At 47.2% G+C, this 22,759-nt stretch overlaps 1 protein-coding gene across 5 annotated transcripts in view; it reads left to right on the top strand.

The window, feature by feature from the left end:
* APBA2 (amyloid beta precursor protein binding family A member 2) overlaps nt 1-22,759 on the top strand; it is a 234,260-nt gene that overhangs the window by 182,867 nt on the left and 28,634 nt on the right. For all 5 annotated transcript variants that reach the window (XM_033190742.1, XM_033190746.1, XM_033190745.1 and 2 more), the window contains 2 exons: nt 7,901-7,981; nt 9,027-9,063. In XM_033190742.1, coding sequence (XP_033046633.1) covers nt 7,901-7,981; nt 9,027-9,063 — 118 coding nt within the window. The remainder of the gene's footprint in view (nt 1-7,900; nt 7,982-9,026; nt 9,064-22,759) is intronic.

The following is a 22,759-nucleotide window of genomic DNA, read 5'->3' as shown; positions in this document are numbered from 1 at the left end:
GGATGTAGCCACAGTAGGGATGAGCTGTGGTTACACCCATTCAGGCCTGTGAACCTGGTGTGTGTGGTCATGGGGCGGTGGGTTGGCACATCCCTGGGAGGTTTCAGGAGGACATTCAAGGCCAAAATGAGTCCTGAGTAAATAATACAGCCACATCCTGAGTGGGAGGTGGGGAGCCTCCCCTTCTCTGCTAGGTCTTGTGTGGGTCATGACCCCACCTTGGCAGGAGTGGAAGGAACATAGATCCTACAGGCGATGGCTTATAGTAAAGTGGTGGTGGTCATGCCTTGTGTCATTAAAATAAACATATACCATTAAATCCACCATTAAATAATAGCTGTTTCTGCTATCTTCTTGCCTTTTCCACAAGTTTAAATATCCCAGATATTCTGTGTATACTCATAAAAGTAGACAGGTAGATTTAGTGAAGTTAACTGGATCATTGGTATCTTCTTTCTACATCATCTGGTGAAACTTGTTTTTCACATTATGAGTTGTAGGACTTTGTTTTAATGTCTGCAGCCTTAGGCAGTTCCATTGAGAGTAAGTTTTTTTCTTATTAGGACTAATCTTATTGACTGGAACTGTGGCCTCCTCATTAGGAGAACAGAGATGTGGCCTACATAAATTAATGGAAGTTAAATACTGTAGAAAATGCCCTCTGGAAACCAAAGTCTAATATCGACTTACTATTGGTCATTTAATTTCCTTTTGGCTTGGGCACCATCATTACCTTCATTTTTCAGATGTCAAGCTAGTTTTCTCAGAACGTATGCAGGGCTCGAGGCCAAGTGTGGAGGCCACAGGGGAGGTCACAGGTCAAGCCTCCTGGGAGAACTGCAGGCTTGAGCCTCTGATAAAGCCCCGTGATTGGTTTTTAGCCCCAGTGGGTTGCTGTAATTAAACTATGCACACAGGGCTTCTTGCTTTTAAGTTAACAGGATGGAAAAATTGCAGATGTTTACAGCCAACGTGTAGACCCAGTGGCAGAAGCAGTCATGCCGGCACCTAAGCAATGGTATTAGAAAGGGTTGATGAAGATTTTCTCGTTTGAGAATTGAATAAAAGCCAATGGAATTCTCCCTAGTTCTGCAGCACTAGGGGGTGACTCTCCCTGGGCCAGTCTCAGCCCTGCAGAAAGGGGCGCTGTCTGCTCAGCGCAGTCAGCACGGGGTCTGCTGCAGTGGAGTTGCAGGTGGAGCACAGCCCTCTTGTGGGGGAAGAATGGGTGGAGCTCCCACTTTCCCCACAGACGGACCCAGCACGGCACCTGGTATGTGAGGCCAGTGACCAGGAGAAGGGGGTGTCAGTGGTTGATGGACAGCTGCCTCTGCTACCTGGATGACTCACTCCCTCCCCTGGACCATCTCCCACTTTGCCTGGGTGTCAGTCACTGGAGGGTTAGCTCTACAGGCTGACGGGTGATCTCCGTAGAGCTTGGGTGAAGGGGCTCTCATAGGGCATATGTTTGAGACCCTTACAGGGCTGTCCTTGCTCTTGCTTCTCCCATTATTTTTAAACTGTAGGAACACACACGGAACACAGAGTTTACCATTTTAAAGTGTACAGTTCAGTGGCATTTAGTACAATGTTGCGCAAACACCTCTGCTGTTTAGTTCCAGAACGTTTTCACTGCCCCCAGAGGAGACCCTGTACCTACTAAGCAGTCACTCCCCCTTCTTCCCTCTCCCCCCAGCCTCCACAATGAAAAATCTGTTTTCTCTCATTTGGATTTGGCTATTCTGGATAATCCATAAAGATGGGATCAGACAATATGTGCCCTTTAATAGCCGGCTGATTTCACCAGCATAATGTTTTCAGGGTTCATCCCTGTTGTAGTATGTTCATTTTTGTGGCTGAGTGATATTTCGCTGAATGGCTGTTTTACATTTTATTCATCCACTCATCCATTGATGGACATTTGAGTTGTTTCTACCATATGATGAATGTGAACAGTGCCACTGTGACCACAGATGTACAAGCTTGTGTGTAGACATTTGCTTTCAGCTCTTTTGGGTGTATTTCTAGGAGTGGAATTCCGGGGTCATGTGGTCATTCAGTGTTTACTGTTTTTAGGAACCACGATGTTTTCCACAGTGACAGAACATTTTACATTTTCACCAGCAATGCCTGAGGGTTCTGATTACTTTCAAAGGAAAAAAATTAAGCAGGCCTGTTGCTTAATGGTTTAAGTGCTGACTGAGACCTTGATGGTTTGGTCTCTGGCCTCACTGCTTCAGCTCCTCTGGCCTGATCTCCCAGGGCCTGCTTTTGTTCATGTGTGTGTCTGTTTATACCCTGGCTCATCCTGTGGAGGGTCTGAGGCTGGCGGGATCACTGGGTTCTGTCTCCACATTGGAAGGTGAGCTGTCCCAGGTCAGGGTCTTTGTTGTATGCATCGTTCTGTCCTCAGCAAGAGCTGCCCTGTGCCGTACGGGGCATACAACAGGCACCTGTTCAGGCCTGGCCATGTGGGCCCACCTTTGGACGGTACTTGACAAAGCCTCAAAATGCAGTGACAAGTTTAGACAAATATGATTCTGCTCTGAAATGCTGCACTGGACACAGCCACCCACTGCCTGCCCTTTACAGGGCTCTGTGAAGAGACAGTGAAAATGAAGTGGAGGATGTGTGCAGGTGGCCCCAGTGGTCAGTGATGGAGGAGGGATTTCAGCAGACCAAGCACGGGGAGTAAAGCCAGGCCAGCGTGTGCTGTCAGCCTGTCTGTCCCCTAGAGCTGATGGACTCAGCAAATATCAGTATAGGGTGCCCAGTTACGTTTGAATTTAGATGGGTATAGAATTTTGGTTGTTCGGGGTTGTACAACATTATGAATTTAATAACCCTGAACTGTACCCTCAAAAATGGTTAAGATAGTATATTTTATTGTATGTGTACTTTACCATAATAAGCAATGAAACAATAAGTTGTATTTCAGGTAGATAGTGAATTATTTTTTAGTATAAATATGGTCCATGAAATGCCTGGATACTGGGTTGCAGGAGGGACTCCCCTTCCTCCTCCCATTCACAGGCCTGCCTAGAGATGTTGAAGTACAGACTGACTGCCTGGTTTTCCCAATGTGTCTTGTGGTGATACTTTTAAGCCACAGATCTGCTTTGAAAAGATATGATCTCCCCCCGGGGAGTAACTATTATAAGAATAAATACTCTATCCAAGCTTCCATTCTCCTCAAGATAAACATCACAGGAGTGACCTGAATTGTAAAGAGGAGTGGAAGGGCCGGGCGCGGTGGCTCAAGCCTGTAATCCCAGCACTTTGGGAGGCCGAGACAGGCGGATCACGAGGTCAGGAGATCGAGACCATCCTGGCTAACACGGTGAAACCCCGTCTCTACTAAAAATACAAAAAACTAGCCGGGTGAGGTGGCGGGCGCCTGTAGTCCCAGCTACTCCGGAGGCTGAGGCAGGAGAACGGCGTGAACCCGGGAGGCGGAGTTTGCAGTGAGCTGAGATCCGGCCACTGCACTCCAGCCTGGGCGACAGAGCAAGACTCCGTCTCAAAAAAAAAAAAAAAAAAAAAAAAAAAAAAAAAAAAAAGAGGAGTGGAAGGAAAAGAACAATACGGTAATGTTTTCTGAGCCACACAGATGTCAGGGGACGGATCCAAGGGCTTCTGAAAGAGGACGTCCGCGCCGCCAAATGAGACCTTCCATCCGACCAAGGTCACGCTGTCACCGTCCTGCTTGGAGCTCGGGTGCTGTGGCAGGTCTCGGCTGCCCCTCCTGAGCTGGGTGGAGGAAGAAGTCCCTGTTGAAATATCAGATGAGTAGGGATGATGGCCTCTTTTGAAAACAGGAATCATGAAGTGATTCCCAGAGAAGATTGTCATCTAATGGAGTCATTCATCCGCCCAGGACTTCTCTGTCACAGGGTCATGTATGGGGAGAATTTTCACAGGCCACTGGGGATGGCTGTGGCTAGCCTGGCTTTCCACTGATGCCCTCTGTCCCTAACCTCAGCTTCTGACATGCCTGTCATTCCAGAGTGCTTGGAAGCATCCTGCCTTTGTGGCAGATGGCCTGAGCAGAGTGGGTGTGCACTGGTTTGATGTTGGTTCATCCAAAGCAATGTGGTTATATTGCTGTATTTTCAGTTTCATCAAGCAGACAAAATCAGAATTGACACTTTTAAAAATCCAAGCTTTAGTTTCACCAACTGGAGCCAAGGAGTTTATTAGAAAGATTTATTGGCATTAGTGTATTTTTATGACAAGCATTTATCTCTGCCCTGAACAGTTGTCCCTGGGTCCCGTGTGCTGTGAAGCGTCTGTCCCACACCACACGTTAATTTTCTGTCCTCTGAGCTCCGCGGACACATGCTGATTCTCATGCTGTGCCACCGCCTTCTCCGAGTGCATGGCTGATGTGGGTTTCAGGCTCCACTACAGCTACTCAGCGAGGGATGTCCCCTGTTGGCTGTGGGGAGTTGAGGTGGCCCTGGCTGGCTTCTTGTTTTCAGGGGTGACTGTCTGCTGTACTTTGGGGAGGGCATGACAGGATTTAAATAGCATCTTTATCTAGGATGCCTGGAGCCCCAAATCCATGTGGGCCTCCAACTGTGTGAATTTCAGATGCTGCCAGCCCCCCAACTCCGCCAGCCCTGAGATGGAAATTAGAGCACCAGATGGGCGCTCCTAAGGAGAAGCACCACAAGCCCGCCCTCCTGCCTCTTTGGAAAGTAACCCTGGCTGTTTATTGGGAGATGTGGTTGTCATGGTGATGAGTGGACACCTGCTTGGGAGGGAGTTGGAGGAAACGCTGATGTGGAGGACAGAGTCACCCGTAGAGACAAGCTTGTGTTGCCCGTGGGCACCCCACACTATGGCCCCCGCACTGGGGAGTCCCGTGAGTAGGGCATGGGGGTGCGGGCATCCGTCTGCGTCCCCAGCCAAGCCTTGAGCCCTGGCTTGAAGTTGCACAAAGGTACAGTGGCTGGCCCAGCCCTAACCCATGGCAGATGCAGCCCCTATTGTATCCCCCAACCCCTGACTTATCTGGCCACCTGATGAGAGTCTGTCGCCCTACGACTGTGGCGCTCCCTCTGCCTGACACATTAAATCCCACCCAGCTTGCAGAACGGATGTTGTTAACCTGATTTCATTTGCTGGTTGGCTGGTTGATTTCTTTGGGGGTTTTTTGGAGATGACCGTCACCTGTCCAGCAACTAGTGAGGCAGGGAAGGGCTTCAGGAAACCAAGTCCATGCCGAAGGGCACTGTGTTGGGGAACTTCCAGATGAGCGGGTAAAATACCAACGTGTGCTGTGTGCACCTCGAAATAGCAAAGTGTCCTCAGCAGAGCTCTCTGGGGGATGTCCCAAATAAGGTTTACTTTAGGAGAACGTGAGCGGCGTCTGAGGCGAGATTCTCTTGTTGCATCCTGTGGGAGCTTTTGCCTGGTGTTCCTTGGCCATAGGAGGAAGAGCGGTGCTGGGGATGGGTGAGGGGGAGAAACCCTGGAGGAGCGGTACCTGGGCGGTCTCAGCCCTGCAGAAAGTGGCACTGTCTGCTGAGCTTGCTCGGCACAGGGTCTGCTGCAGTGGAGTCCTGGCAGATCACAGCCCTCTTGTTGGGAGGAAGGATGGGTTTTGCTCCTGGGATGCTAGGCTTCGAGAAGCAGGGCAGCATGCCCGCAGTCCCAGACAAGCCAGAGCCGGGCCTTCGCTCATGCCAGGACAGCAGGGTGTGGTCTGGCTAGGCCTGTGAGCTCATGGGGCTTAGGGGTAGGGGCAGCAGGACCAGGGGAGGCAGGGACCAACCAGACTTCAGCACTACTGAGTCCCAGCTGCACCCCTGCACCCCCTCAGCTCTAGAAAGGGCAGCCCCATGTAGCTTTCTTGAGATGTAGCAGCAGTGCTCTCCCTTCTCCCTCACTATCCTTAAAGCCCAGCACCGGTGCCTGCTTCCCTGCATCCCCCACTCCCATTGCCTCGAAATCCAGTGTTGTCTGTGATCCTGGAGGGGAGGCTTAGCCAGCAATCATTCCGGCTGCCTGGGGCACTGCATGTCTGTCCCCGTCAGTGCTGGGAGGGTGGGCCCAGGTGGTTTAATTTTTCTCAAGCCCCCAGAGAGGCAGAGTTCCATCAAAGAGCAAGACACTGATAGACTAGGACAGGGGACAGGGCTGGCAGCCACGCCTCGTGGCGTCACCTGACTCCGAGAGAAGCCGGCTCGACACTTGGGGACCGGTTTTCTCACCTGTCAAGCAGTGGGGAGAATATTCATCACGTACACAAAAGGTTTTTGTAAACCCTAAGGTGCTGGGTAAATTGGGTAAATGTAACTTTTTTTTTTAATTTTATTTATTTATTTATTTGTTTGTTTGTTTGTTTATTGGGGGGGGACTGAATTGCACTGTGTTGCCCAGGCTGGAGTGCAGTGGCACCATCTTGGCTCACTGCAACCTCTGCCTCTCGGGCTCAAGTGATTCTTCTGCCTCAGCCTCCTGAGTAGCTGGGATTGCAGGCACCCACCACCACGCACAGCTAATTTTGTATTTTTAGTAGAGACAGGGTTTCACCATGATGGCCAGGCTGGTCTCGAACTCCTGACCTCGTGCTCTGCCTGCCTTGGCCTCCCAAAGTGCTGGGATTACAGGCGTGAGCCACTGCGCCCAACTGGTAAATGTAACTTTTATCATCAGTGTCTTTCTTGCCATCATCATACTGTTATTTCTTGATCATTTATTTCCAGAAAGTTCTGGAACTGGACTTAACATGCAGGCTCTGGAACCTCCTTTGGGGTTTGGACAGGGATTTAAGGGCTATGGATCTGGCTTCTGTTTTCTGAATGATCTAAGGAACTAAATGGAGAAAATATACCTAACCTTAAATTTTACTAATTAAAGTAGAAGCAGTTGTAGTTTGGTGTCTTCTTTGAGAGAAGACTTATGACATGTACTTGGGGCATTTTATATTTTGTAGTAATAGATTGGCTACTTTGCATTTATTCTCATCCAAGTATTTAGGTTTTTTAAAAATATGACTTTTAACTTTTTGGGCACTGTTGGTGGGAACGTAAATGGCACTACTGCTGTGGAAAATAGTGCGGAAAATCCTTAAAAACTGAAAAATAGAATTATCCTATGATCCAGTGATTTCACCTCCAGGTATGTACGTAAAAGAAGTGAAAGTGAAGAGACTCAAGAGATATTTGCACACCCACGTTCATAGCAGCACCATTCACAATAGCCAAGAATTGGAAGCAATCCAAGTGTCCATCAATAGATGACTGGATAAACAAGAGGCGGCGTGTACACACAGCAGAGTGGGATTCAGCCCTAAAAGGAAGGAAGTTCTTACATGTGCTTCAATGTGGATGACCCTTGAGGACATTTCGCTGAGTGCAATAAGCCAGTTCCAAAAGGAACATACTGACTATATAATTACTCCATTTACATGAGGGGCATAGAGCTGCCCGATTCATGGAAACAGAGAGTAGAATGGTGGTTGGCAGGAGCTCGGGTTGGGGTTGGGGAGTATTGAGGAGTTTAATGGGTACAGAGTTTTAGTTTTGTGAAGAGGAAGATGTTCTGAAGGTGGATGGTGACCATGGTTGTACACCAGTGTAAATGTACTTAGTGCCACTGAACTGTACACTTAAAAGTGGTCAAATGGTGAACTTTATGTTACGTGCATTTTACTGCAATCAAAAGATAATAAATTTAAAAATGATTTAAAATAACTTTTTTAGAAGTATGAAAATAGAATATTAAGTCCATAGCAGTTTAAGTATAATTAAATAGATGACTGCACACACACCTATACACACACCAACATACACATGCATTTTACAAAATTGTATCACATTGCATATCCAGGTTTTGCATCTTGCACTTCTCTAACATATAAAATCACTATCTTTAACTTCCCCATTTCCAGGTTTGCAATGGTCTGGAGCAGCCAAGGAAGCAGCAGCGCTCTGATCTCAATGGACCTGTTGACAATAACAACATTCCAGAGGTAATTTTTTTCAAGGATGAGAGTTCTGGGCCGAAACGCTCATCTAATGATGGAGTGACCCACTGAGTTGTGGTCTGCTCACTTAGTCCATGATGTTCTCGTCCCACCCAGTGCCTGGGGGAGAGAGAGTCCAGGTCAAGCCAAGTTGGTGTCACCATATGGGGAGGAGGTGACGGCACGCTGGCCTGGGAGGAGGGAGGAGAGGGCCTCCCTGCTGTTAGGACCATGCCATGGAGTGCTCATGTGTTGCCGATGATGTATGTGTGGGGGTGGGGGATCCTTGGTACTTCTTAATTTTATAAAAAGCCATTCTATTCATTGTCTGATAACGATGTTCTAAACTAGGGTTTCTCAACAGTGACACCACTGACATTGAGGCCTAGGTAATTCTTTGTTTTGGAGACTGTCCTGTGTATTGTAGGAGCTGAGCAGCATCCGTGGCCTCAACCCACTAGATCCTTGTACCTACCCCATCCTCACCCCTGATTTGTGGTAACCAAAAATATCTCCAGACATTGCCTAATGTCCCTTTGGGAACAAAAATCATCCCAGTTGAGAGCCACTGTTCTAAATCAACAACAGGTTTTAACAAACGATTTCCTATAAACTAACAGTGCTATGATGGAAGTTACTTCCCCTTTCTCGGTAACGTAGTTTAGATGAGATTGTTTAACTTTGTTGAAATAATGATGGCCACCGATGGAGTGGTATCCAGTCTCCTTTATCTTGCTTTTAAAGACGTGCCCGGATGGCTCTCATGCCCACCGTTGGAGCACCATTGTGTTGGATGGTCTCTAGACTCCCTTCTAGTCAAGATATGCTAGTCTGAGGGTCCCTAAGTTTTAGACGGTGGGCTTTTGGGCCACTCCCCAACATCAGGTTGCCTGCAGCAGACTGGTTTGCTGTATGGAGCTGATATCTTGGGAACACCGTCACTCTGGCGGGGTTTGCTTTTCTCATTATGACACATATCACAGCCCTGCTTAGCCTTCACCTTGTGGGCTACCTACTGACAATTGATATATTTTTCCATTTTTCCTAACAGACAAAGAAGGTGGCATCATTTCCAAGTTTTGTGGCTGGTAAGTGACTTTTAATTTTATCTCTCAAGGGGCAGTTGCATTTTACTTCAAAACAAATGATGCTTTTACTTTCGGCATTCGCCTGCAAAGCTTGTTTACAAAGGGTGCCTACCTACCAGCAAGGTGCTTGGCCATTGGCTGTTTGAACACTGTGTAGGCCCACTTAGTGGCCTGCTTAGTCCAGCTGATCTGCCTGCTTTGATACAAGGAAAGGTAGACCATCTCCTTTCATTACACCCTTGCTAATTGCATCACAGACAACACTGATGACTGAAGAGATTGAGATGTGTCTTTATAAGCAGCTGGTTATAGCTAACACTTCTGATGAGGGTGGCATTCAAATTCAGGCTTTTTTTTTTTTTTTTTTAGATCCTTTGTTTTTCTTTACCGTTCCACCCTTTTTGAGGGGGTTAATAGTGCATTTCAACATTCCATAAAGAATGAAACTGGTCGATATGTTCTGTGTCACTCTTGGGGATGGGGAGCACACCTGCCTGGCTTTGATGGAGCTGAGCATCCAGAGACCTTATGGGGCTCATGTAGGAGATCCCCTGGGTTTGCTTCTAGTGCTCCAACCTCAGAGTAAAGGGCTTTTCAGTAGGATTTCTCTCTTTGCCAGGAGGATGTTTCCTACCCCTGCTAATGTGCTATAATAAACAATGTGAATTTCATTAATTCTTTCAATAAGCTGGTAATTAATTCTTATAAATATTTATGGGAGCAAGGTAAATTAGTCTTCAGAAATAAATGACTTTCAGCCCTTCCCATACTGCTTTTCTTTTTTTTTAGCAAACAACTAAAGCCTGGGGAACTGAAGCCCCCAAATTTGCCTTTAGAGGACTAGTTTGAACCCGGCTAAACCAGTTCCAGTTGGTTGAAACTGGATTAACTGGCTCAAATCAATTTCAACTGTTATAACTGACTTAATGCTGCTCAGATTGGGTGAAAATCTGTTTTAAACCATCAGAATTAATTTCACACTATTCAGATAGACTTGGTTCCATTTTGACCAATTCAGATAGGCTCAAATGGGTTTTGCCCAGCAGTTTACATGTGGTTTTAGGTACATTTTATCTGGTTCAAACGGGCTCATACTGGTTTTCTTCAGGCCACAGCAGGGTTATGATGACTCCCGGAAGAGACCACACTCCCCGCATTCCCGCTCGTAGGGTTTGATTAGGGTTCCTGATGTATAGGAGCTGGCCCCTGATGAGCAGGGAGAATGCAGTACATCACTGTGCCATTTTCCTCGGCGGGCAGAAGCCAGGGTGGGATTGCCAGTCACACTGCTCCCGTGAGGCAGGGTCTCGTGGATCCAAGAAGCTCACTTTTCAGTGTATCATGGTGTCATCTGGACAGAACTCTCACACTAGGAGGTGATTTAGACATTAAATTCCCCAGCCCTTGACAATCTCATATCTGCAGGGAGTGGGATTGCGAGGGATGCCTGGGGTACCTCTGACTCTAGCTCCTGGCATCCCAGAAGACTTGGTTCCCTGCACCACTCAGACTGTTCCAAAGCAAATTCAAACAAGGCCGGATGTCTTAAACCAATTCAGAAGGGCTAAAACTGCTGTGACCAACTGGAACCAATATGGAAAATCTGAATTTATAGTTTCTTCTATAGGAGAGAAGCCCTTTGATTGTTATGAAAACATAGAAAACTTAAGCAAAAGAACATCCCTTACTATTACAGCATTTATATTCAGTGAGGCCTTTATGGACCAAAAATCTTACTCAGCAACAGGAAGAGATCGTTATAATGGTGATGCAGAACCCTAGAATATAATGAATTTGGGAAAAGCGTCTCCAAATTAAACACCTTTATCAGTTTGAATGCATTTGGGTACAAGTATCAAAATCCCCACCTAACATTAGCTTGCACAAATAGGAGGAGTGTGTCTTACATAAAGAAGTCCAGGGCTGGGCGTGGTGGCTCATTGGGAGGCAGAGCACTTTGGGAGGCAGAGCACTTTGGGAGGCAGAGCACTTTGGGAGGCAGAGGTGGGTGGATCAAGAGGTCAAGAGTTCAAGACCGGCCTGACCAATATGGTGAAACCCTATCTCTACTAAAAATACAGAAATTAGCCAGGCATGGTTACGTGCGCCTGTAGTCCCAGCTACTTGGGAGGCTGAGGCAGGAGAATCACTTGAACCCGGGAGGTGGGAGTTGCAGTGAGCCAAGATCGTGCTACTGCACTCCAGCCTGGGTGACGGAGCAAGACTGTGTCTCAAAAAAAAAAAAAAAAAGTTCAGAGGCAAGAGGCCGCCAGTTGAATGGCTCAGTGATGTAAGGACCAGCACTGCTGCGTCTCTTGGCCTCCTCTTCAGGCTTGTCACCTCATCGTCACACAGTGTGTGAGCAGCCCGAGCCATTGCTGCTGCTTCTAGGCAGGAAGAGAAAAGGAAAAGGGCTGAAGTCCACACCAGCTGGACGTCCTCCCCTTGACATTAGGAAAGCAAAGGTTTTCTGTGGGTTAAGAGGTGATGACTTCTCTGCATGAGAATCGGACCGTCTGTTCCCTTTCATAGTGTGCCTGGGTAACCTGAAAGGCAGCGTGTCAGCTGTGTCTCCAGGCAGCATTGCTTATGGTGAGGTGACTCTTTTTGATAAACTGTATCTAGATGGAAAAATTCTAATGCTTGGAGGACGGGGCATCCAGGGCTTTGAGCTTCCCACGGTGGTAACTTTTGTGACTGGGCATGTCTCTTGAGGGTGACCCGGGAAGCTCTGCCCCACCCATGGAGTGATTGTGAGAGAGCATGAGACTCTTAGACCAGATGGGTTGCACGTGCCCCTCTTGGTGGGAGTTTTGTACCTTTGCAGTTGACCCATCCAGGGGCCCATGAGACTAGCTGTGTGGGTACAGCGTGGACTCCCACCGGAGAGTCCAGGAGGCAAACTGGCATCTGCCTTATTTCCTTGGAGTAGACAGCCCTGTGTCTAGCTGAGCCTTAGGACACTGCGGGCCTCTGAATATCTAGTTGAACCTTACTTAACAGACCCAGAAGCCTCTTCAACACACTGCTTATTTCTTCGTGGCCAGAGCTGTGTCACATGACCAGCCTCTCAGATGTTAGTGTGGGCCAGACAATCAAATCCTGGGCCTTCCATGAAGGCAGGGCAGGTCTGGAATCAGCCCTGGGTGCCTGCCGCCACTCCCCATCCCGCTACGGGCCCTTCCAGCTTCCTGGCGTGTCCAGTGCTGAGGCTGAGCGGGTGAGTTCCTGGGAAGCCTCTGAGTAAGGGAGGAGCAGCTCCTCCACCCCATTTGTGTCTGAGAAATTGTCCTGGAGGGAAATGTTCCTGGAGGATTCATGAGTATTTGGTCTCAGCTTCTGCCTTATTTCGTATCAGATAATTATTGGTAATGAGAAATAAAATAGCAGTAACAAAATGATACCATGTGAACCCTCAGAGCTTGGTGTCTCACTCCCTGTGCTGTGTGACATCTCTCTATTTCTTAATTTTTTTTTTTTTTTTTTGAGACGGAGTCTCGCTTTGTCGCCCAGGCTGGAGTGCAGTGGCCGGATCTCAGCTCACTGCAAGCTCCGCCTCCCGGGTTTACGCCATTCTCCTGCCTCAGCCTCCCGAGTAGCTGGGACTACAGGCGCCCGCCATCTCGCCCGGCTAGTTTTTTGTATTTTTTAGTAGAGACGGGGTTTCACCGTGTAGGCCATGATGGTCTCGATCTCCTGACCTCGTGATCCACCCGTCTCGGCCTCCCAAAGTGCTGGGATTACAGGCTTGAGCCACCGCGCCCGGCCAACATCTCTCTATTTCATGTCGCCTGGTCAACCACCACATGAGGAGTAAGTGCTTTCCCCCATTCTATAGGTTAGAAAACTGATGCACAGTGAGGCTGCAGTCACTTGTGTGCGGTGCCATGGCTGTGTTGGGGACAAAGCCTGGACTTGGACCCATGTCTTGGTGCTTGACACATAAACTCTTAGCCGAGGTGATTCCTCCTTACCCACCATGCCTTCGTATACCAGGGATAGGTAAGACCTATCAGGTGCTTGCTTTGAGCCAGGTCCAGATCTAAGTGTTTTAAGTATATCAACTCAACAATCACTGTATCCACAGCTCAGGGAGAGTGAATCCTGGGCTGAAGGTCACCAGGTAGCAAGTGGCAGAGCCAGGATTCAAACCAGTCTGGAATCTGAGCTCATCACCTTCACACTGCACTTCCTGGCGACCCTCAGCACAGAGTGGGTGAGGAAGAGCCTTCACTTAGAGAAGATCTACCATGCAAGTGCCAGAGAGTTCAGTGGAGGGGAACGTTCCAGATGCCAGAGCTGCTGGCCCCTGTCAGTCTTAGGATCACAGCCTTCTCTCAGCAGAGGCATCGTGAGGAAGGGTCTGCCACGATCACTGTCTGTGGAAAGCTCTCGGGGTCTAGCGACCCTCTCAGACTGGGAAGGTTAACACTGCAGAGAAAACCTCCTTGTGAAAGTATGGATTGCGCAGGGGATGCACTGCCTCTCTTGTGGGGAGGAATCTGAAAGCCACCCTCAGGATGTCCCCTCCTGCAGGATGTAGTGGCTGGCAGCAGCTCTAGCCCAAGCTGCTTAGAGGGTCACTGCCTCTGGATGGGTATATGTGAACAACCAGCTTTTCTGTAAAGGTAAACATTTGCTCATTAAAACCAAATGGCTGGTGCTAGTCCCAAGCAATGGGGTCTAACACTGGCAGCTCCAGTACAAAATAACAAAGACTGGTAAATCTTACTTTGCTTTTTGTACTTTGTTCTCCTAATCTAACAACCAAAGCTCAAAGAGGATGTTTTGAAACCCACCACCCCGCCAGCATCTTGAGACTCATGCCAAAATGCTGCCAGGCCTCAGAGTCCTGGGGTCCTTTACAGCCTGTCTGTAGCTCATCAACTTCTCCAGCTCCGTGCGGCTCATGTGGAAGGCATAGAGATTACATTCCCCAGACCTGGAGCTGAGCTCACCTATCACCCCTTCCTTCTCTCAGGGGTCCTCACAGTGGTAAAGCCGCTTTGCTGGTTTCATACAGTGGGCACATGGGATCTGCGACTTAGTTTGCTCTTAAAAGGCAATTGGGGCCGGGCACGGTGACTCACGCCTGTAATCCCAGCACTTTGGGAGGCTGAGGCGGGCGGATCACGAGGAGATCGAGACCATCCTGGCTAACACGGTGAAACTCCGTCTCTACTAAAAATACAAAAAATTAGCCGGGCGAGGTGGCGGGCGCCTGTAGTCCCAGTTACTCAGGAGGCTGAGGCAGGAGAATGATGTGAACCCGGGAGGAGGAGCTTGCAGTGAGCCGAGATTGCACCCCTGCACCCCAGCCTGGGTGACAGAGCAAGACTCCATCTCAAAAAAAAAAAAAAAAAGGCAATTGGGGTGAACCTGTTCAGATAAGACTCTTAAAGTGAAGACATCTCCCACCTCCTCCTGTTTGGTGTATTTGGGTGGGGGATGGACAGGAGGAAGGTCACCCTGTGGGACCAGAAGGGAGGTGGTGCATTCCAGAGAGGGGTTATGAAAACCCAGATGACCTTCCCTTTTTTACAAACAAGATCATGTTTCTCCAGTACTACATGCAGTCAGCAGGAATAGGGATTAGTCATGTTTTAAAATACGAACTTCTATTCGCTAGTAGAAGTAGTTAAAGATTTCTCAGAACAGTGCTTGTGTCAGACCAAGAGCTGCAAGAGTTAAAGGTGAGAAATCCCCACGGTACCTCTTGTTCTGCCTGTACATCCCAGATCCCTAGTCCTTCTGTAGAGTGGAAGCCACTTAAATTTCTTGTGAATTTCTCCAGGAATTTCTTAGACCCTTATCAGCTTATCCATAGGCCGTTTTCCTGAAATAGACGTTGCACTGGCCACATGGATCTGTACTTAGCTTTTTCATTTCTTGCTATATCTTGGAAACAGCAATAGGTCCATCTGATTATTTAAGTGGCAACACAGGATCCGTTTAGTGGATGTGGGATGGGCTATTAACCAGCCCCCTTGGACCGATTGTTAGGAGATTTCCAGTCAGTGCAGCAATGAACAGCCTTGTGGCTATGCCTTTGTGTTTGGGTGTGGGTTCTTTTATAGAGGCAGTTCCTGGCTATGGCAGGGGTACAGGCCAGGAGCATACCAACTCTGATAGACCCGGGCAGAATGCCTTCCCAAGAGGGTCAGTGTACCCTCCTTTTGCTTATGTATGAGAGTTGGTGTATGAGGTTCCCACACTGTCACCAACGCTGCATGACCAGCTGTTTGATATAAGCTCCAGGCCGATGGGTACAAAGAGGTGTCTTGTTAATTTCATGTGTCTTTCATAATAAGTGAAGCCAAACACTATTTCATATGTTCATAAGTGGTTTTTCTTTTCAATGCACTGCCAATTTGTTTCCTGTGCTCATTCCTCTGTTAGACTTTCACCCCCAGCTTTATTGGTATATAATTGACAAATAAGTTTTGTATATTTAAGTCATACGATGTAGTGTATTGATATAAGTTACATGGTGAAATGATTACCACAGTCAAGTGCATTAACATAGCCATCACTTCACATAGCTACCTTTTTGTGTGTGTGGTGAGAACACTTCAGATCGATTGTCTTAGCAGATTACTAGTATACAATACAGGATTATTAACTACAGACATCATGCTACACACTGGATCCCCAGCACTTACTCATCTCATAACTGAAAGTTTGTACCATTTGACCAACATCTCTCCATTTCCCCCACCCCTCAGCCCCTGGCAATCGAGAATTTGGGTGTTTCTTATTATTCTTGATTTGTGTTATTCTTTACATATAAAGGAAATGAATCCTTTGGTTTGTATTGTAAAAGTTTACCCCAGCTTACCATTCTTTTCTTCTTTTTTTGGTGTACTTTTTCCTTTGCTAAACATGTCATTTAGTCAAATAGATCAGTCTTTTTCCTTTGAGCTTACTGAGTTTTTGAGGTTAGTGTGACCATCACACTTCTAAGATTATTTTTAAAGATAAAGTTGTCAGCCGGGCGCAGTGGCTCACGCCTGTAATCCCAGCACTCTGGGAGGTGGGCAGGTCACCTGAGGTCAGGAGTTCAAGACCAGCTTGGGCAACATGGCGAAACTCCGTCTCTACTAACAGTACAAAAAATAAGCTGGGCGCAGCAGCGCGTGCCTGTAATCCCAGCTACTTGGGAGGCTGAGTCAGGAAAATTGCTTGAATCTGGGAGGCAGAGGTTGCAATGAGCTGAGATCGTGCCACTGTGCTCCAGCCTGGGCAACAGAGTGAGACACCATCTCAAAAAATAAATAAATAATAAATAAATAAATAATAAATAGCTGTCTTCCAGAACTTTGATATTATTTTAAATTATTTAAATAATTGATTTATCTGGAATTTATCTTGGTGTATGGATACAGGAAAAGTTACATTTTAGGCATTTTGTCCCAACAGCTAGCCAGTTATGCCAGAGCTATCCAAGGAATCTTTCCCTTGCAGGTTTGAAATGCTGCCTTTACCATCCCCCAATCATCATGTGGGTCTCGGTCTGTTTCTGGATGTGTTACAGGGATGGTCCGTTCAGGTTCCAGACCCAGGCTGCTTTATTTACTGGGGATTTATGGTGCATTTTATTACCTGGTAGGGCTACTTTCAGACCTTGCCACCATCATTCCATTGCAGATTTTTTTCCTGGATATTTTTGCACTTTTATTTTTCCATGGGAACTTTAAAACCAGCTTGTCTAGTTATTCACTGCAAACTCTTTTGTTTGTTTTGTTTTGTTTTGAGACAGAGTCTCACTGTGTCGCCCAGGCTGGAGTGCAATGGTGCGATCTTGGCTCACTGCAAGCTTCGCCTTCTGGGTTCAAGCGATTCTCCTGTCTCAACCTCCTGAGTAGCTGGGATTACAGGGGATGCGCCACCACACCTGACTAATTTTGTATTTTTAGTAGAGACAGGGTTTCTCCATGTTGGTCAGGCTGGTCTTGAACTCCTGACTTCAGGTGATCCGCCCACCTCAGCCTCCCAAAGTGCTGGGATTACAGGCATGAGCCACTGCACCCAGCCCACTACACTCTTACTGGTATCTTTATTAGGCATGCTTAAAGTCTGTCCATTTAGGGGAAAAAATGTCAGCTTTACAACATAGTCTTTCTAGCCAGCAAAGGATTTATCTTTCCATTTATTCAAGCTCATGTATTTTCATCAGTAAAGCTTTTTCATAAAAATTCAACACATATCTTGTCTGCTCCTTGTCGTTTTAGCCATTTTATTGTTTTTCCAAATGCCGACTTTCATTTCATTATTTTTCAACATGTTGCTGTTTGTAGGTACAAAGAAAGCTATCGATTTTTATGTATTAAATTTGAAACCATTGCCTTAGTGAATTCTCTTATTTTTTAAAAATAGATTTTTAGTTGTTTTCTTGAGTTTTTCCTGGCATGCAATCATACCATCTGCAAACAAGAATGATTTTTGCCGCTTCCTTTCTTGTTTTCTGTTACTTCTTCTTGCCTAATCAGATTGGGTAGAACAGCAGTAACAATTTTACATAATAGTAGGATATGGCTTCCTAAAAACAACACCTTTTTGAAAGATCTATACTTTTAATTTTATCATAAAAATATCAGGCATATGAAAAAATAGCTTCAGTATTTACCCATTCATGGCTAGTGGTATTTAATCTATACCCTGACCCTTTCCCAGATTATTCTAAAGCAAATCTCAGATCTTACATCATAGCCTCTTTAAATATTTCATATTGTATCTCTAAAATATAGGAATTCTGTTTTTAAAGATAATTTCAATGCTGTTATCACAACTAAAATAAAGTTAATATTTGTTTATACCATTAAATATTTGTTTGTGTTTGCATTTTCCCAGTTTACAGGGCACTGTTTGAATGGGGACCCAAACAAAATCCATCGATTGAGATTGGTCAATGCATTTCATAATTCTCTTATGTCTCTTATAGGTGGTCCATCCATCTCTTTTTTCTGTCTTACAAATTTTTGTTGGTATTACTGTGGAAGAATCTGTCATTTATCCTGTAGTGTTTCTTGCAGTGTGGATTTTGCTGATTGCATCTTCATGGTGCTGTTTAATGTGTTCCTCTATTTTCTGTGTCCCGTAAAATAGTGGTTGTTTTTAGACATAGAGGCTTGATCAGATTCAGTTTGATTGTTTGGGCAAAATCTTTCATACATATTACTGTGTTGTTCTGTTGGGAGGCACATGATATCTGGTCATCTCTTTTTTGGTGATATTAGCAACCATTGATGATCACTGTCGAGATCTAGTAATTGATTAGAAGTTGCCAAATGGTGGTGTTCTCATTTCTTCATTTCTTCTTCATCAGTTAGCTGGAATTCTATGTAGAGAAACCTTCCCTCAAGTATTTGGTTACCCTGAATATGTTTCTTATAAGAAAAGCAGATTAAATGCTTGATTTTTCTCTTTACTGAAAAATTTAAAAATTAATGAGCTGTCCGGGCGCAGTGGGTCACGCCTGTAATCCCAGCACTTTGGGAGGCCGAGATGAGCAGATTATGAGGTCAGGAGTTCGACCATCCTGGCTAACATGGTGAAACCCTGTCTCTACTAAAAATAAAAAATTAGCTGAGCGTGCTGCAGGCGCCTGTAGTCCCAGCTGCTTGGGAGGCTGAGACAGGAGAATGGCGTGAACCCGGGAGGCAGAGCTTGCAGTGAGCTGAGATCGCGCCACTGCACTCCAGCCTGGGCGATGGAGCAAGACTCCATCCCAAAAAAAAAAAAAAAAAAATGAATGAGTTTCCCCAAGAGCCTTTAAAAGATAACCGGTGAGGTTGTGTATGTTGTTGTTAGCACAGTTGGTGTGTTTTGTGTGTTGTTACCATGATTATTGGTGCTCAAGTTTTCTGTGGCCAATAGGAGCTTCTTTAGGTTGTTTTCCGAGTCCCATCAATGTAAACCCAGTAGTCTTTGGTTGTTTCCTTCCTTTCTGGTGTATTCCAGGATCATCTTAAATATTTCTTGCCCCAGGTCTGGCCAGTTGGTTCTTTCTCCAAGGAGCCCTGTGAAATAACATGTAGAGACTGTAATCTGGGTAGTACGGTTGCTCATTGCTGTAGATTTGGTGAGAGTGTCTATGTCTATGTGGAAGGCAGCCTCCTAAATGGCCCCCGGGGACCCCCGCCTCCTGGTATTCATGGCCATGAGTCCTTCCCTCCCCTTGTGTGGGGGATGGACCTATTACCGTGCTTCTATTGAATAGAATCGGGCAGAAGTGATGGGATATGGCTTCCCAGATCAGGTTACAAGAGATGTGGCTTCTCTCTCAACTTGCCCTTTCTTGTTCTCTCTTACTTGTTCCCTCTGAAGGAACCAAGCTAGCCTGGTGTGGTTGGCAGTTACCCCATCCAGAGGCCCACATGGCACAGGACTGATGTCTTGACCAGTGGCCTGGTACGAGAACTTGGAAGTGGGTGACCCCTCTTCAGGCGTTCAGATGGCTGCAGCACTACTCAGTACCTCGCTGCCTGTGACAGATGAGAGGTCCTGAGTCACAGTCACCCAGCTAAGCCACACCCAGATTCCCGATCCACAGAAACTCTCAGAGAATCCATGGTTGTTTTTTTAAGCCACCAAATTCCCGAGTTATTTGTTATGCAGCCAACAATAACTAATACACAGCGTATTTTTTTAAGATAAAATAACATCATGATTCCTAATGATACTTTGTCGGGTTTATAGGTTCTAACATTTGTAGCTGCTTTTTCCTGTGCCCCAAATTCCTGTTCTCAAGGACACCGGCATAATTTTGCATTGGTTTTATTCCGTTAACCTTACAACAGTCTCAGAATAACAATACCAACACTGCCAAGGACACATGATTGTAGATACAGATTACGGTTTATTTGCATTTACTTTTGTCTTTAGAATACATCCCACAAGGGATGTACAGTCAGACGACTGTGTTTTAAAATATTTTAGAATAGATCACAACTGGATACACTTTTAGATTCATTTATTTCATTTTTCTCTTATTTGGAATTTGCTTTTCCCATTTAATTTTGTTTTGTAATTATATAAAATACTTACATGGTATGAAATTCAAATAAACAACACAGGGTGTATGCAGAGAGGTCAGTTTCTTCCCCTATTTATCCCCCACCTCCCAGTTTCTTCCCTTCCGTAGGTGACCATTTTGAGCATTTTACCTATTTTTATTGTAAGCATATCTTCCCCTTTCTTAGGTAAATGGTAGTGGAGTAGAGCCCCGCACGTCCATCTTGCTTTTTTCACTTCACACTAAACCCTGGCGGTGACGCCACAGCTCTGTGCCGTTCACAGGAGCATGGAGAGGATATTCTGTGGAACTCTACTGTGCGGATAGATGTCTCCTATTCAGGAGCATTTGGGCGGTTTCCAGGGTTTTGCTATTACAGATAGTGCTGCTGCAGTGAAACGCCTATGCGCATGCTTTTTCCTGTTTTTGCCATTAAAAAAAATTATTTATTATGCTTTTTCTGGGAAGTCATCCTCCCAGCTGTAAGGGTTAGGATCTGTCTTGGGCAACTCTGCATTGTCTTGAGCTTGGCTTTGACCTTCCTTCCCTAACTCTCTGTTGTGGCTTCTCTTCCTCCTAGCAGCCAGTGACTTACTCTTGTTCACTGGGAGTCTCAAGTTCAACACCGTGGAACCCCCAAATCTCTTTTATCAGTGACAAAGGCTGTGCCGCAGGCCCAGGTGTGGCCTCTCCCTGGTGAATGTCCATAGGTGTGGTTGTCAGATGGCATCTTCTCTTTCGTATCAGCCTTGTAGGGTCACCTTCTGTGGGGGCTTCTTGAAGCACAGGCCCTGGCAGTAGCGGAGAGTCGGGCCTGGAGGCCACACCTTAGCTCAGCAGCAGAAGGTCTCACTTGAGATGCCAGTTACACGACTGTGATGCTGACCCACTCCTGCCTCCTCTCCCCACTCCAGCCCCAGGGGGCACTCCAGGGGCAGGCTCTCCTGCTGATCTGGTGGCTCGCCTCCCCCCAGTCCTGTCCTGCCCCATTACAGCTGCAGCCCTCTCCTCCCAGTTGAGGCCGGGTCCCATCTACACTTTGGAACCGCACACGATCTGATGTCGTTTGTCTCCTGTCCCTATCACTCGACCCTCCACTGGCTTTTGACTACGTCTGCCCCACCCTGCATCTGTCCACACCCCCGACTCTACCTGCCCCTTTTCCTTCACAGCTGGAATCTGGGAGTGACCATCTCATTGTCTGCACCTCCCCTGCACCTCTCAGCCCCCTTTCTGGCTCCTGCTCCGCCTTTTCTGAAACGGCTCTTTGAGGTCACAGCTGATTTCCTTGACACTGTGCCCAATACACGAGGTCTCCTTGTAGTTGACCTCCTGCTAGCATGGGCGCAGGCGGGCAGGTCTCCCTTTCTAAGGCCCTTCTTTTCCTGGTATTTAGCAGAGCAGAGCCCTGGGGCTGCATTCTGCCCCCTTGCCCATGACCTTCCCTTGCAGACTCATCCGTGCCTGCAGCTTCACTTGGCACCTGCAGGTGGTTCATTCCCAAATCTGTTTTCTAACCAGGACTCCTGAGTACAGCCACCTACTGAACATCCAGGCTCCTGCCAGTAAACTTGCTTAGAGTCCCCAACCCAAGCTCAGTCCTCTTCCAGGCACCCCTTCTCAGTGAGGGGCAGGTCTATCCATCGAGCTGTGCAACCATTGTCTAGCCTCCTCATCCTCTCTCAGACTCCAGTCCAACTTCCCGTCCTGTTGACGGACCCCTAAATCTCCATCTGCTGCTGTTTCTCCCTCATCACCCTGGTCCACACCATCATTGCCACTCACGTGCCGGGATGGTGACAGTAGCCTCTCAGCTGCTCTCCCTTCTGCCTCTCTGCTGCCTGCCCCTCTGCCAGAGTTCATTTCTAAAGGAGTGGTTGGGCCACTTCCCTGATGGATACCCTGGAGTGACAGTCCTTATGGCCTGTCACCCACGGCCCCAGGGTCCTCGCATCTGGCCAGCGCTTCCCCCCTACCCTCGACTTGTCTCAGTGGCTGGCCCACCCCCTGGGCTTCCAGTCCAGACATCCTATAGCTCTTCTAAGGTGCCATTGTCTCTGCACCCTAGGGCCTTTCACCTGCTCCCGCCTCAGCCTGGAAAGCTTTCTCCTCCTTTTGCGTATGGCTTGTTGATTCCTTCTCCTCCAGACCGCAGCTTAAATGGCAGCCACCCCCAAATTCCTCACCAGAGCAGGCTTCCCTGGCCCTTCCTTCCCAGGCCATAGCCTTCCTTCCCAGCATTCACCACGGCCCATCCTGATGCATTTGTTCTGTGGCTGTGGGACTGCTGTCAGCCTCACTGTGTAGCCTGTGAGCTCCATGTTTCTGTCTTGACACCGGTCTTCGCACAGTGGGTTCAGAAATGCTGAGCCCCTGAACTCATGACAGTGAACTTGGGCGCAGCCATGCGACCCACTTAGATGGTCCTTATTTGTAAAATGGGGACCCTGAGATCACTTCATGGGGTGGTTGAGGACCGGGTGGAACTGTACCATTGTTGCACAGAGGTCCTGGGGTGGTTGAGGACCGGGTGGAACTGTACCATTGTTGCACAGAGGTCCTGGGGTGGTTGAGGACCGGGTGGAACTGTACCATTGTTGCACAGAGGTCCTGGGGTGGTTGAGGACCGGGTGGAACTGTACCATTGTTGCACAGAGGTCCTGGGGTGGTTGAGGACCGGGT

Source organism: Trachypithecus francoisi, unplaced genomic scaffold (assembly GCF_009764315.1).
Source record: "Trachypithecus francoisi isolate TF-2019V2 unplaced genomic scaffold, Tfra_2.0 Lachesis_group3, whole genome shotgun sequence".
In the NCBI taxonomy this organism is placed as follows: Eukaryota; Metazoa; Chordata; class Mammalia; order Primates; family Cercopithecidae; genus Trachypithecus; species Trachypithecus francoisi.
This window is presented reverse-complemented; position numbering and strand designations above follow the sequence as displayed.